We start from the raw sequence: 14,812 nt of genomic DNA, 5'->3' as shown, positions 1-14,812 counted from the left end.
TAGGCAAAAAGCCTGCACCAGGCATCACTGTTAAAGTTGAGCCCTGCTCCTAGAGTCACAGGGCACACTACTGTGATCAGAAGGTGAAGAAATCTTGATACTGACTCTTCTGTGTGAGCATTTCAATTTAAGAGTTGCTGTTCAAGAAGCATGTCACCAAAACAAAAAATGACCACATTTTTTAAACATGACCCATTTCCTAAAGAGCCTTCCAGAGGCTGCAAGGATCCCATCTATCCTTTTCTCCACACACAGCCTGCTTGGCAAGTGCCTTATCAGGGTGTGCCCAGCTGCAGATCACACCCTCGTGCAGCCTACCTGCCCCAAACCCAGGCCTGGTATGGAAAGGCTGAGCTTCACATGCCTCTAAGGACATCCTCCAGATGGGACAGGCAAGTGACAGCTCACGGTGATGTCAACAGCAATTCTGGTGTCAAGAGCAACTTACAGTTCACAGCAAAAAGAGACACACCAACTCCGTGGATTTCAGCACAAAACTGGCCCTTCTAACCTCTCTCTGCCACGTGAGGGAGATTGGACACCCAAGTCCACCTTGGACAGGACAGAATTTCCCCTTTGACTTCTCACTAAGAACAAGAAAGTCCTTCTGTACTTCTAGAGACAACTGAGCTTTACAAGGCTGCCATGCCAGCAAGTAAAGATGGGAACCTTGTGGTTTCAGAGGGGCTGCTACTGAGAAGCAGCATTTGGGCACTCTCCAAATGAATGGTGGGACTCTTTCCCTGACAAAAGAGCCATGAACAGCATCTGTCCTCTGGAGAGCAAAGGAATGGTGCCAACTGCCAATCCTCCTCTTCCAGCTGGAGGACAGCTCGTGGGCAGCTGTCTCCAGCTGAGAGTCTCCAGATTGCTCCCATCGTGGGACACACAGCCTGGCTCACCACAAGATGCTGCAGCCAGCTCAGACATGCCTCAGTTCACTTGGGGAACACTTGACATGAGGCTGGAGAGAAATGGCTCTCTGACAGCTGAAAAATGCAGTTGACTGCGCTGCTGGGGGATAATAAAGGATCAGCCACTTCCTAGAGGTGCTTTTCTGTCACCCACATTCTTAGAGGTGCATTTGTGCCACCCTTTTCTCTGACCATGGGGGTCTCATATAACAGGGTTTCTGTAGTGCAAAGCTTTGAACGCTTTTAACTGAGCCAACCCCATGCAAATGTCAAGGTCTCAGTCATTACAAAACTGCTCCTTTCTCTTTCTGCCATCCTCCATTCCATCCATGGGGTGTCCATTAGATTCAAACACAAAGAGCCTACAACAAGAGCCTCATTAGCTGACTGTATAACTGGATTTGTTTTGCAGCACAGCGCCGTCCCCCACACCGCCAGGCAGAGCTCATGATGGGGGAAAAAAAATGGATCAATTTAAAAAATATCTTGCACACCTAAATGTTACATGCAGCTCTTCTGTCAGACTTAAAACAACAGCAGTACCAGCTATAAAACAGGGGAAAAAAACCCCAGGAAGTCTCTCAAAACAGCAGACCAAATGAAAGGAGAAAAAGATGAAGGAGGTTTCAAATCTGCCCTAGAGAGAATGTGTGTCACAGCTTTAACCTGCTGTGGGGAGGGGAAAAAAAAGGAAACAGGGCAGCAGAGACCAGAAATCAGATTTATTATGACCAACCAGGTAAATAAAAGATAGATGATCACCAAGAGAGGATGGCTGTGTTGGAATCAGCCAGCTTCTGAAAATGTCTAGTCAGCTTTAGCATTTGATACACATGAAATTGGTGTCCACACAAGAGTATTCTCCTGAAAGGATGGGATTTAATGCAGTCAAGATAATTATCTAGATCCTTCTTTATCCCATTAGTGGTTTTCATTCGCATCCTGGAACACCATAAGCGGATTGTTCAAGAATTATTTGCCATCCGCTGTTTCAATCCCGATTGGAATTATCTTTATACCTCAGTATGAAGAAAAGAGATTACATCCCTGCCAGGGCTAACTGGAATGCCCTCTTTTCTGAGACTCCCTTCATCGTTCTTGTTCTATAAGGTGCGAAAAGAATTAGAAAATAATTGTCACAGACATGATTTTGCCCTCTCCTCCTCTTCCTTCCTTGCATATGTGTTTGGGAAGAGGAGGAGGAGATGCTCTTCCCACCACATCCCCTGCAGGAGATGCATCACTGCACCTGTAGAGAGATGAAGCTCAGCAAGACTTACTCATCAAATTACCCAGGACAGGATCCAAAAACGCTCCCAGCTTCCTTTTGCACCACGATCCACTAATAAAAGAACAAGGATGAAACTGTTAAAACCAATTAAACATATCAGTTGATGCATGAGCAGGAAGTGGGATTCAGTGCACTGGAGATCCCAGGGGCGTATGCCAAACGTCGCCTCTCGTGCTCTCTAGCAATGTATGTCACTGTGCAAGCTCTGGTGGAGATCAGGCCAACGTCACTCAAACAGACAACACAACCCCTTGCCTCAAGGCCTAGAATAACAAGAAGACAAAATTCCCCTCCCAGCCACTCTAATTGCCTGCCAGATTTTGTATTAATGAAAGAATTACATCTCCATCCAGGTATGGCAAGGACACAGCTCGTCTCCTCATGGGCAGCTGTGACTCTGACCAGCAGTGAGGAAAGATGCCTGGATACCACAAAAACCATCCCTTCTCCTTAAGGAACATGAAGGAGGTAGGTATTCAGACCCGACATGAATAGGAATGCATGTATTTCTTAAAGAATCATGCTTTATGGCTGTGTAATGAGATCTGTAGGAGAGGTATCTCTATAAACAAGTTATTAAAAGGGGGAGGAGGAACACAATAATAGCAGGTGCCAATTACTCAGCTCCCAGCAGAGACTTTTCAATTTCTCACCTTCCCCCAAAGCAAGATGTGCCTCTGTATGGCACCACATTCACTTGCAAGTGTGAGACCCTTTGGAGTGTGGCTTCTCTCCCCCTGGCAGAGCTCCACTGCCACCAGAGTGGAGCTGCCCCTCGCCCCACCAGCCCTGCGCCAGAGCTGGGGCCGACACACCATTAAATTAATCTGGAAACTGAATGCAACCATATTTTTATTTGACTTCAGAAACTGGCCACTCCTCCCATCAAGAGGAACAGTGAATTTGTGAGCTGACTGCAACTGCCAGGTTTGCATCTCTGCAAGTGTCTCCTTCCTTTTGGGAACAAAACACCAGTAATGATTTTGTGATTTTAAGATGGCAGCGTTGTTTCAGACTGTAAATGCCCACCCTGGAGCTGTCAGAGGGACCCCATCCTTTAAAGCAAGCACACCAAGGTAATGATTAACATTACAAAAGTAATTTGAGCCTCTAAAATAATTGTTTTCAAAATCAGCAAATAATTACCAAGGCCTTCAGCAATCAATACCCAAGATAAATAGAAGATTAAATTGCAAAAGAAACAGAAGAAAGTACTTAATATTTGCCAAACACATGCCAAATACACTTTTTCATGGTAACCAAATACTTCCAGTAAATAGATATTTTAGCTCACTGGAGAAGCACTTTCAGAAAGTAATAAATTAATCCAATAAAACAGACAGACAGGGTGGAACCAGACATTAACGAAACACAAACTGATCTATACAGAGCCAACCCACAATCCATGTCCTAATTATGCTCATCCACCACTCTGAGTACTTACCTCCCCCACCCAGGTCAGCTCTTTAGCTCAGGGAAAATACATGTTTCATGTGGATTCACTGGCACAACAAAGTGGAGAATTTCAGCCATCAAATGACAAAGCTTGTGCTCAGCCAAAATTTGCATTTCCAGTTTTTTTTCCTAAATACTTCTTGCTCCTCAAAGTTAGCAAACTAATCTCCTTTTAAACACAATTTTTGCTTTTCCATCAAGTTAGCTGAAGCTCTGTATGTGAAGTGCAGGATGAGCTCCTGCTGCCCATCAGCTCCAGCTCATGTGACGCCTGTGGAAACATCCCCATGGCATATCCTCACTCTGGCATCAGGATGGTTTGTCCTGGGGGCTGTGCCTGGCCTCACCACCACTCCAGAGACCCAGAACAACCCCTGAAACTCGGTGCAAGGACCAGCACCATCCCAAGCATCTAAATCCTCCCCAAGCAGTCTAAACCAGCTTCTACCCAAAATCACTGCTTGGGGCTGAGAAAGCCACGCTATTAGGTAAGTATCTGGTAAAGTTCTTCAAAAAGTGGATAACGTGAACTGGTCAAGATTAAGAGAGGGAAGACATGGGAAGATCTCCATCCTGGTCATTTTCTACAACATCAAAGGAAGAAGAAAGGGAGGAAACTGAGGGAAATAGAAGACAAAGGGAAAAGATATCAAAGCCAGCTCCAGAGAGCGCAATGAGAGGTGGCACAAGAAAGGAATAGTTAAAACATGAAAGGCGAGATCAAATAAAGTAAAAGCTCACAGTCTGGGCACAGAGCAGAGGGAGGGGAGACCACCCCAACACTTCTGCCAGCATTAACTGAATAATTTATCTGATAGGTACTTGTCTGTGGTTGACTCTGAGAGAGCTCAGCCACCGCCAGATCCATCCATTCACCCTGCAAAGGACACAGACAAACACTGCTCTTGTTTTTCACGTGGGGACACACCCTGGGGACACTGCACAGCAGCTCTGCTCCCCTGACTGTCTTTTGGGGAGGAATAAAGAAATGTAGTTCTCCCTCAGAAATCCTCTCCAGCTTCGGTGTGAAGTTCTTGGTACTGGCAGGACTGGCCTCACTACTACACTTTAACTAAACCACTACATGCTTTCACTATATAAAATATATATACACAGATCTTTAAGGAGCTAATTTCTCAGGACTGGAAGCATTTCTTTGATTATTTACAAGAGCTTGTAAATACAACCTTTTAGTACCACAGGCCTCCTCCCCAAGCCATGATATTCCTCAAAACACTAACAATACACAGAGGACTTACTGCCACGTAAGTACAAGCAGTAAGTGACAAAAAGGGGTCTCTGAACCTTCCAGAAAGCTTTGGCATTGCAGCGGGAGAAGAAAAACCTAAGTGCTCTAAGGCAGACTTGAAAATGCAATCAGGATGGTCTAAAAATTCATTGGTCAACAGGTATGGACCAGGCAGCAGCACTGACACAAGCCAACACCTTGCTCTTCCTCCAGTTCAGCATCCATCCCACTACCAACAGCTCCTAAACCACCAGTGGCAATTATAGCCACAAGTAAATGGACACTGCAGCACAACAAAACTCATCAGGAACATAAAAGACAGGTGGAGATTAATTTTTGCCCAGAAGCTTCTTTAATGCCTAATGATTTACATTTGAACGCTGCTGCTGTCCTCTTTAATATAAGCAGAAATTAAAATATCTTGCACAAGTCATTTTTGCGTGCATGTCTAGTCACTTCAAAATACAGATTAACCTTTAGGTAAGCATTTATCCTGTATGTAGCACAGGAGGGATGGAATATTTAACTACTGGCAAGGCAGGAGCAGGCAGGAGAGAGGACGGAGTTACAGAGCCACCCCTGTGCATCAGAGATGCATCCATGCTAATGCACTGATCCTGGAGACTCAAATGTGACTTGACACTGGGACAAAAACAGAAGGAGAATTGGCCAGTGACACAATTAATGCAGAAAGAGATTATTTAATACAGGAATCTGCCACTCCCAGACTTTCCTGCTCTGCAAGGGAAGCCTGATGCAAGCTCAAAAATAAACCCAAGAAGGGCATTTGAATAAAAACTGACACTGAATAAAAAGCCCCCTATGCTGCAATTCAACTGAAAAAGGCAGAAAAAAAATTTTTCCCCTCCATCAAAGACAACAATCCTGTGCCTGTATCAGGAAGCTGCTAAGCAGACACTTGATCAGCCCTCCCTGAAAAGCCTCTCCTCCTAACAATGCAAACCTGCCTGTCCCTGCTGAAGTTCTTTGATTATTTTAATACTTTCCACAATCCTTTAATTTGCCCAGTGAGTTCTGCCACCACAGCAGCCCTCTTCTCCCACCCAATCTCACACCCTCTTCATCTCTGTCTCATAAGAAAACTTGAATATTAGAATTGGCACAAAAATGATATGGAAAATCTTCACCTGCAACATTAAGCATCATCTCTAAGTATTTTTAGGCAGGTGGCTCAGCCTCAAGAGTTTCCTTCCAAGTCCCCGTGGCTGTGGATGCCTGTGCTGAGCCAGGCACCCCAGAATGGGTATTTGTTTGTGTTTCTTTATACCACAAACAGAAAAACCGGTCCTTTGGTGACTGGTTTGGGTTTTGTGAACAGGGAGAACCATGGATAATCCAAGCCTACCTGCAGGAGCCTTGTCCATCTATTGCTAAAGCAATTTCTCCAGCATTTAGTGGCTTCAAGGCTTTCTGGAGATGACTGGCAGCTTCACTTAAACTAGCCAGCTATAGATGTGTTTTACATTAAACACTAAGTGAATAATCAATGAACATTCAGGATATAAGTACAAATCAATGATTTGTTTTAGATGAATCAAAGGGAATCGCAAATGAGTTTTGTTCTGCAACAGAAGTAAACCAAGATAAGTACTTGATGTAATTGGGGGTGTGTGTGTGTTAACCTCCTCTGACTGCTCCTCTCCTACGTGCTGACACAGACCCTGCTGTCACAGAAGTGTGGCAGTGTCCTCCAAACCTCAGAGACAAGAGATGTCACTGTCCCCAGAGAGTAGATGGGAGCTGAGGCATGAAACCAGCCAGCTGAATCTTCCAAGACTGTGAGGGACATAGCACAGCAAGGCCACAACTCCAGGTCTGTGCTGAAGAGCACAGGTTAGGAGAGAGCCCTTGTAACTTCAACTCCATCACACAACCATAGCACTTAATGTGGGAGCAGCAATGGGACACAGCAACTGCACAAGACAGGTCAAGAGCCCCATTTAATGGCCTTAAAAAAACTGCAAATAAATAAAAAACAGTATACAGGTGACTCCAGACAATGAACTACTTATTCTGATAAATGCATATCAACAGATTGCACAGTGCCTCTCGTTCTTAGGATGAATTTGTTCAAGTCACAGGTGCAATAATTTTGTAAATGCTGCCACATTCCAGCCACCAATTTCACACAACGTCTGCTGAGCACCACCCAGGCCATGTAAAGTCTCTCAGAAACGCTCCTGCACATCATTTTGTTCACCACACATTTTAAATGACAGATTTCCAAACTCCATGGTTCCCTAGCCAGGTCCTTGCCTGCACCTCCTCAAAAGCACTCCTGGGACTCCTGCTGGCGTCTCTCCTCCTGGGAAACGCTTGCAAGGGCTGCTGTGAAGCGATCCCAGCTCAAACCAGGACTTGCACTCGTATCCATTTCGCTGCAGGCAGTGCCTGAGACCTCAGAGAAACTACAAAAAGCTGAAGTCAAGCTGGTGCAGGCAACAGAAATGAAAAAGCAGCGGGAACCCCACATGCCGCAGGACACGGCTCGTATTTAATGGTATCAAGCTTTGACTCTGCTGCTTCCAGAGCGGATTAGTGTTCACGGCTTTTATGCACTATAGAAGAAGACTTTGTAAACACACTCAGAGGAACATCCCTCCGGGACAAAGTTTGCTTCCCACAAAGGACACTCCCAGTGAGCAGAGCATCCCGCCGCGCACGGCACTGCACGAGCGATATTTCCTTACAGAGCCCTCCCTGCTGCACCAGAGCAACCTCCATGCTGCAGCCAGTGCCCCACAGCCACCAAACCCAGCCTCCTGCTCCTCACCACATTCACAAACCAAGGGAGAAACCCTGGGCTCAGACCTGCACCAAGACACCCAGCCAGGATGCGCCTGGTGAGCCTTTCAAGGCGCTGTGCGCTTCCACAACATCCACAGGAAGAACAGTTCCCACGAGGTGAGCATCCAAAACACCACACAGCTGATCTTGGGGGTGTGAAGCCACCATGCAAACAGCAACCCCACTCTGCAGGCAAATCTACAGCTACAGAGTTGACTGCAGTTGGGGTTTTATGATGCAAGCCAGGAGTTGGCTGGGAATGAGTAACACAAAATCATTAAAAGTTGATGGTGAAAAAACTTCCCAGGGGAAGCCTGCACAGGCAACATGGGTACAGAGCCTGCCCTGAGCTACACAGCCACGCTGAGGAGGTACCATGCCAACCTCTACCTGTAGCATTTCCAACAGGCAGCGTGTTGGGAGTCTCCTAAAAGGTTCAACACAAGATTTGAAGTTTCCTGTTCAATTAAAAATCAAATCTCAACACTTAAACCCCAAATATCCTGCAGCATTTATGGCTCTGGCACAGGCTGCAAAGGACAAGGAGAAAGGCTATATAAACAGTACATGGCCAGTCAGTCAAGATAAGAACAAACATTACGGATGAGAACTGAACAGTTTTCACCACTGGAAATTAATAAACCACAACAATTTAATTGGTAGGTTAAATTGTTTGCCTTCATCCCATCTGTACTTGTGACTCACCTAAAGCCATGAAACCTTCTTGGTTATTTTGATCCCTCAGTAAGTCCCAAGTCCCCTGGAGTCCCCACATTGGGCACATTAACACCCAAACCTGCCTGCACCTTCCCAAAGGCCTGATCCTCCACAATTAAACCCTACACGTCCAGTGCCTGACACCAGGTTACAAAAGAGCTTTCTGCAGGGCAGCTCATGGTTTTGGGAAGTGAAACCATATTTAAATCTAAAATCAACACAGAAAGAATATCAGACTTTGGCCAAGACACCCACCACCATGACGCACAGCACGTGGCACACCTCCGAACAGCCCGTGATGCTGGACACCGGCTGCCTGGGTGAGTGGCTGTGCTATTTGAGGCTGCCCTTCTCTTCCCACTCCAGCAGACTATTTCAAACCCCGTTTATAATTGGAAAGAGGCAGCATCTGTTTTTTCAGGCCATGAGGTCAAAACTTTACTAATAACCACAGCAGAGCAGAACACCATTAGCAGGTAAACAAGCCCTGAGCTGGTCTCAGAAAAGCAGCTCTAGAGATGGTTTGTTCTGGTTTATTTTCTTTCAATTAATTGTTTTGTCCTCTCAACACAGAGTGGGAAGACAAGCAGATTCTACAATGCCTTACATTTTAATATCATATTATTCCCCACTGGAGGCAATGCAGACACCTTGCCAGACTTCCCCAGAACTCAATGACATCAGCAACTCAGATTCACAGGGAATTGTCTCCAGTCACTCACAGGGGATGACTGATGTTACAGAGGACTGGCAAATACAAAGCCTATCTTTGAAAAATACAGGTATGGGAATAAGGAGGAAGGAAATTTTAGAATAATCAGTTTAACTTCAGTTGAAGTGCTTAGGAAACAAGGAGAACTTGAGCAAGGGATAACCTCTGTTCATCAAGAACAAATCGCATCAAATCTCTCATATTTCTTTCTGTGTCAGGGCATCAGGACTTGCAGGAATGGGAGAAGAAACAAAGATTTCAGAGACCTCTGATAGTGTCTGATGGGACATCCCCATAACGTATCCAGGGATGCAGGGACTGGCCTGAGCTGCCCAAAGATAGGACCAGCACTGCTGGGAGGACCAGCTGTGAACAGGGCACTGCTCTCTGAGCACTGCCTGGGGGCTCAGCTGAAGCACCTTCCAGAGGAACCCATCCCAGTCCAACACCAGTCGGTGTTTTCATCCACAGCTTGGCTGATGGCAGAGAAAACTGGCTGACTGCGCTGGAAGGCTACACCAGGCTGAGAGGGACTGCAAGCACGGAGGAGGACAAGATCAGAATTCAAAACAATCACAATAATTTAGAAGAAGAGATCTGGAAAAAAAAAAAGCGACGCAGTTCAACAAGGACAAGCGTGAGGTAATGCAATTTGGTAAGAATAATTAACTGAACAAACACAAGATAATGAATGAAAAGCAGGAAAACATCTGGAGAGGAATAGTTGAAGGGTTGATGGGACAAAAAAATATAAACATGAGTCACCTATGGCAAAAGTGAAAAGCACACACAGTGGGATATATAAACAGGATCATTGTTTGTAAAAAATATGAAGCAACCCTTAGTCTTCTGAACAAAAATACAGCAGCAACTTTGGCCCTGTATCCAAGGTTAAGCATCACTCCTCACCAAGGATTATGGTCCAGAAGAGAGCAACAAGAGCAACTGCAGACCGAGAATACATGACCTAAAAAAGAGTGATCAAAGGAACCAGTGTGGTTTAATCTGTATTAGTAAGGGAAATGATAGCCATTTCCAAATACCTACTGGCCTGCTGCAAAGAAAGACAGAAGGAACTTTTCTGTCTGTGCCAAATAAATGGGAAAAAAAAAAGAGCAATCCTGAAACTAAACTGAAGAAAAAGACATTTCTGTACAAATCATAAGAAAAACCTAATATGAGGGCTGCTAAATGTCAAACAGATTGTCTGGGGAGCTTAGGAGGAGTCTCTGTCATTGGTGGTTTTCAAGAGCGGACAAACATCTGTCAGGAAGGGGTTGGTTATCAGCAATCCTGCGGACGGCAGGAGATGGACTCAGTGACCTCTCAAGGTCTTCTCCAGCTCCGTACAGAATAAGGGCCTGATCCGAAAATGACCACAATAGCTGGAAAGCTGCTGTGCTGACACAGCCAGCCTGTGTTGGCTGTGACCTGGTGTAGCCATCACTGTGTGCAGCTGACAATCTGCTGCTGCCAGAGGAAAACGCGCATCCGGAGAGGGTCCTGCCGAGAAGGACAGGGACAGTGGTACCCAGGGTTGTTATTTTGATACTTGCATGAGCCAAAGGGAAAAGCTGCTTGTTAAAAGTGTGTCAAAGGACAACACAGCCCAGACTGCCTAGTGGGGTTGGCCACCCTGCTTCTGAAAGCAGGAGGGGCTGCTCGGAGCCCACACAGCACTGCACGCTGCTTTTGCTTTATTTATGAGAGGAAGCTGCAAGCAAAGCCACTGCTCAGTGGTAACCACAGGGCAATTCTCAGACTGTTCCTCTGCCCCTACACAACTCCTGTCTAGCACTTCTGTCTGAAAGCAACACACAGCAGTAACACCTGGGTATGCAAACATTGTGGCCACTTAAAAATACCACCAGCAGAAGCAAACCAATCCTCCAAGGCAGCACCCCTGCACTGCAAACACCCATCACACAAACCTCTGCAGGAGGCAGTTCTGGTGGGATTTAAACCACCTCAGCAGCACAGCAGGAGAGCCTTCAGTGATGAATGAGGCAGTGGAGTCCAAGCAGCCACCTGTCAGACACCTGCAGCTGCCAGGACAAAATGGCACCTCCCAGGCACCCCTGGCCTGCTGCCAGGGAAGGGGCTGGATTGGCTCATGTCATCCTGCCCATCAGGGCCAAAAAACCTTCACCCAGAGTTGCCCCAGCCCTGATGCCAGCCTTGCACTACGCACAAGCTGCACCTTGTGACGGTGCATGGTGTGCCACAGGAGTGCAAATCCATCAAGTCACAGCTCACACTCACCAAAAGCTGCTTCTCACCTGTAGCAGGGAGAGATGCTTACACAGCTAGTGGAAGGAGAGAGTCAAGGCCTGGTTGGTCAGACCACACACCTTTAATGACCTCTAAAAGTGCAGGAACTGGAAGAGCTGAGCAATTACCACAGGCATAGGAGGTTACACACTCATACACAGTACAGAGACACAATTCAGAAGCAACTGTCAGAATTGTCCTCCAGGCCAGCATAAGTCCAGTGCACTGCTTGAGTGAGAGACTGGGTGGAGAAAAGCAACTATTGTGTTGTCAGGAAAAACCAGCAGCAAGCATCTCTGCAACACCTGCACAGGATTCCTCTGCAGCCTCGGCGGGACAGGGCCCTGCACCTCTGCTCTGCAGCTGCCTACTCAGTGCAAAGCCAGCACCAATATTTGTGTGCTGAAGCCACAGCCCTCACACCTGTCCCACATCCACTGAAGTTACTGGACTCAGCATGGAGCTACAAGAGACACATGCAGGGAAGGCAGAGATGCTCCATCTCCCCTCATCAGTTTGCCCAGAGAACCCCCAGCATTTGAGAGCTCCCCCCAGTTGCTGGCACTACCACACTTTCACGCAGATTTAACCCACCTGGCTCCTATCGCCCATGAAGATTTTGGCCATCAACATGGGGGTGCAAAGAAGCACATCGCCAAAGCCAAGCCAAGCGCACCCCAATCCGGACAACAGCCCGCCCATCACCCCGCAGCCCCCCGACCCTCCGTGGGCACCCCTGGCCACAGCGCGGCTGGGGGACGAGCAGAGACCCCCGGCTGGGGCACCTCCCGCCCAACCGGGCACGGGCAGCAGCCCCAAAGGTTCCACAGGTCACGGTCCCGGGGGGACCAGGGGGTACCGCGGGGCCAGGGGCGCACAGAATCCCGCCGAGCCCGCACCCCTGGGGCTCCAGCAGGATCCTGCCCTTCGGGATCGCCCAGGTTCCACAGGATGCTCAGCATGTCTGGATCCCAGCGCATCCCCGGGGTCCGACTCGCGGAGTCCCCGCACCCCCTCCCCGGCGGCGGGGCGGCGGCCGGGCCCCCGCGGAGGCGGCCGAGCCCCCCTTACCTTTGTGCCCGCCGAAGGCGCCGTACCAGGAGAGCGAGAGCAGCGCGCACAGGCAGCCGAGCAGCAGCGTGAGCGCCGTGCCGCTGCGGAGCCTCATCGCCTCCTCGCCGGCGGGGGCGGCCGCATGTCCCGGGCGCGGCGCGGCCTCGGCGGCCCCGGGGGCCCCGGCGGAGCGGAGCGGGGAGCGCGGAGCCGAGAGCGGGAGCGGAGCGGGGCGCACCGCCCGCACCGCCCGCTCGCAGCGCCCGCGCCGGGCCCGCCGGGCGGGCGGGGCGGGGCTGGGCGGGGCCGAGGGGCGGGGCCAAAGGGCGGGGCCGATGGGCGGGGCAGCAGCGAGCAAAGGGCGCCCCCGTGCGGGGCAATGCGGGACTGCAGGGGCGGGGTGAGTGAGTGTGAGTGTGTGAGTGTGAGTGTGTGAGTGTGAGAATGAGTGTGAGTGAGTGTGAGTGTGAGTGTGAGTGTGAGAATGGGTGTGAGTGTGAGTGAGTGTGAGTGTGTGTAAGAGTGTGAGAATGAGTGAGTGTGAGTGTGAGTGTGAGTGTGTGTAAGAGTGAGTGTGAGAATGAGTGTGAGTGTGAGTGAGTGTGAGTGTGAGTGTGTGAGTGTGAGTGTGAGTGTGTGTAAGAGTGAGTGTGAGAATGGGAGTGAGTGTGAGTGAGTGTGGGTGTGAGTGTCAGTGAGTGTGAGTGTGTGTAAGAGTGAGTGTGAGAATGGGTGTGAGTGTGAATGTGTGTGAGTGTGAGTGTGTGTAAGAGTGAGTGTGAGAATGGGTGTGAGTGTGTGTGAGTGTGAGTGTGTGTAAGAGTGAGTGTGAGAATGAGTGTGGGTGAGAATGAGTGTGAGTGTGTGTAAGAGTGAGTGTGAGAATGGGTGTGAGTGTGAGTGTGAGTGTGAGAGTGTGAGTGTGAGTGTGAATGTGTGTAAGAGTGAGTGTGAGAATGAGTGAGTGTGAGTGAGTGTGGGTGAGAATGAGTGTGAGTGTGTGTGAGAGTGTGAGTGTGTGTGAGCGTAGGTGTGTGAGTGTGAGTGTGAGAGTGTGAGTGTGAGTGTGTGTAAGAGTGAGTGTGAGAATGAGTGTGAATGAGTGTGGGTGAGAAGGTGTGTGAGTGTAGGTGTGTGAGTGTGAGTGAGTGTGATTGAGTGAGAGAGTGTGTGTGTGGGTGTGTGTGTGAGTGTGAGTGTGTGTGAGTGAGTGTGAGTGAGAGTGAGTGAGAGTGTGTGAGTGAGTGTGAGTGAGTGAGAGTGTGTGAGTGAGTGTGAGTGAGTGAGTGAGAGAGTGTGTGTGTGTGAGTGTGTGTGTGGGGGTGTGTGTGAGTGTGAGTGAGTGAGTGAGTGAGTGAGTGAGTGAGTGAGTGAGTGAGTGAGTGAGTGAGTGAGTGAGAGTGTGTGTGGGAGTATGTGTGAGTGTGGGTGTGGGTGTGAGTGTGAGTGTGGGAGTGTCAGTGTGAGTGTGTATGTGAGTGTGTGGGAGTGAGTGTGGGAGTGTGAGAGTGAGTGTGAGTGAGTATGAGTGTGGGAGTGTGTGTGTATAAGTGTGAGAGTGAGAGGGTGGGTGAGTGTGGGTGTAAGTGAGTGCAAGAGAGTGAGTGTGAGTGTGAATGAGTGTGTGTGAGTGTGAGAGTGTGGGTGTGAGTGTGAGTGTGTGTGTCTGTGACAGTGTGTATGTGAGAATATGTATGTGTGTGTGCGTGTGCATGTGAGTGCGTGTTCTGTGTGTCTGCACGTCTGTTTGCCCATGTCTATGTGTGTGTCTATCTGTGACTGTGTGAGTGTGAGATTGTGTCTGAGATTGTGTATCTGTGTGTGTATGAGTGTGTGTGCACCTCTGTGTGTGTGTATCTGTCCATGTCCATCCATGTACATGTGTGTGTGCACGTCTGCAAGCACGTGTGTGTGTGTGCAAGCGTTCACGCTCATGGCTTACGTATACAAATGTACACATCCTTGGCTGACTCCTATCGATGCACGCCTGCCTCCTCATGCCCACCCTTATGTGCCCACAAAGCTGCAGATCTGTCTGTGGGTGCCGGCGTGGGTCTGTACACGTGTGTGTGCCCATATGTGCCTCGCTCTGTGTCCATATGTCTGTGTGTGTGAACATGTGCCCGGGTCCATCTGTCTGCAGGGTGTGGGGGTGTGAGTGTACCTGTGGCTGTGCCAGGGTGATGCACACCCCTGCACGTGGAGCCCCGGGAATGGCCCGGTCCCTGTGGAGTCACGGGTGGGTGCCCCTGGATGGAGGTGTGTGCTCAGCCCCTGTGCACAGGGATGTCCCCACGGAGGGTGCAGGGTGACATCGGGGGCAGCAGCCCCAGGAATCATGA

At 48.8% G+C, this 14,812-nt stretch overlaps 1 protein-coding gene across 2 annotated transcripts in view; it reads right to left on the bottom strand.

The window, feature by feature from the left end:
• The window catches only part of MGAT4B (alpha-1,3-mannosyl-glycoprotein 4-beta-N-acetylglucosaminyltransferase B), a 50,847-nt gene extending 38,090 nt beyond the window's left edge, over positions 1–12,757 (bottom strand). Inside the window, exons 1-2 of one of the 2 annotated variants that reach the window (XM_058848662.1) lie at positions 12,489–12,757; positions 2,195–2,256 (exon numbers count right to left, since the gene is read on the bottom strand). In XM_058848662.1, coding sequence (XP_058704645.1) covers positions 2,195–2,198 — 4 coding nt within the window. In that variant the 5' untranslated portion in view covers positions 2,199–2,256; positions 12,489–12,757. The remainder of the gene's footprint in view (positions 1–2,194; positions 2,257–12,488) is intronic. The other variant, XM_058848661.1, reaches the window with a different exon arrangement.
• Positions 12,758–14,812: the final 2,055 nt, after the last annotated feature.

The sequence above is a fragment of the Poecile atricapillus genome, chromosome 13, assembly GCF_030490865.1.
Source record: "Poecile atricapillus isolate bPoeAtr1 chromosome 13, bPoeAtr1.hap1, whole genome shotgun sequence".
In the NCBI taxonomy this organism is placed as follows: Eukaryota; Metazoa; Chordata; class Aves; order Passeriformes; family Paridae; genus Poecile; species Poecile atricapillus.
This window is presented reverse-complemented; position numbering and strand designations above follow the sequence as displayed.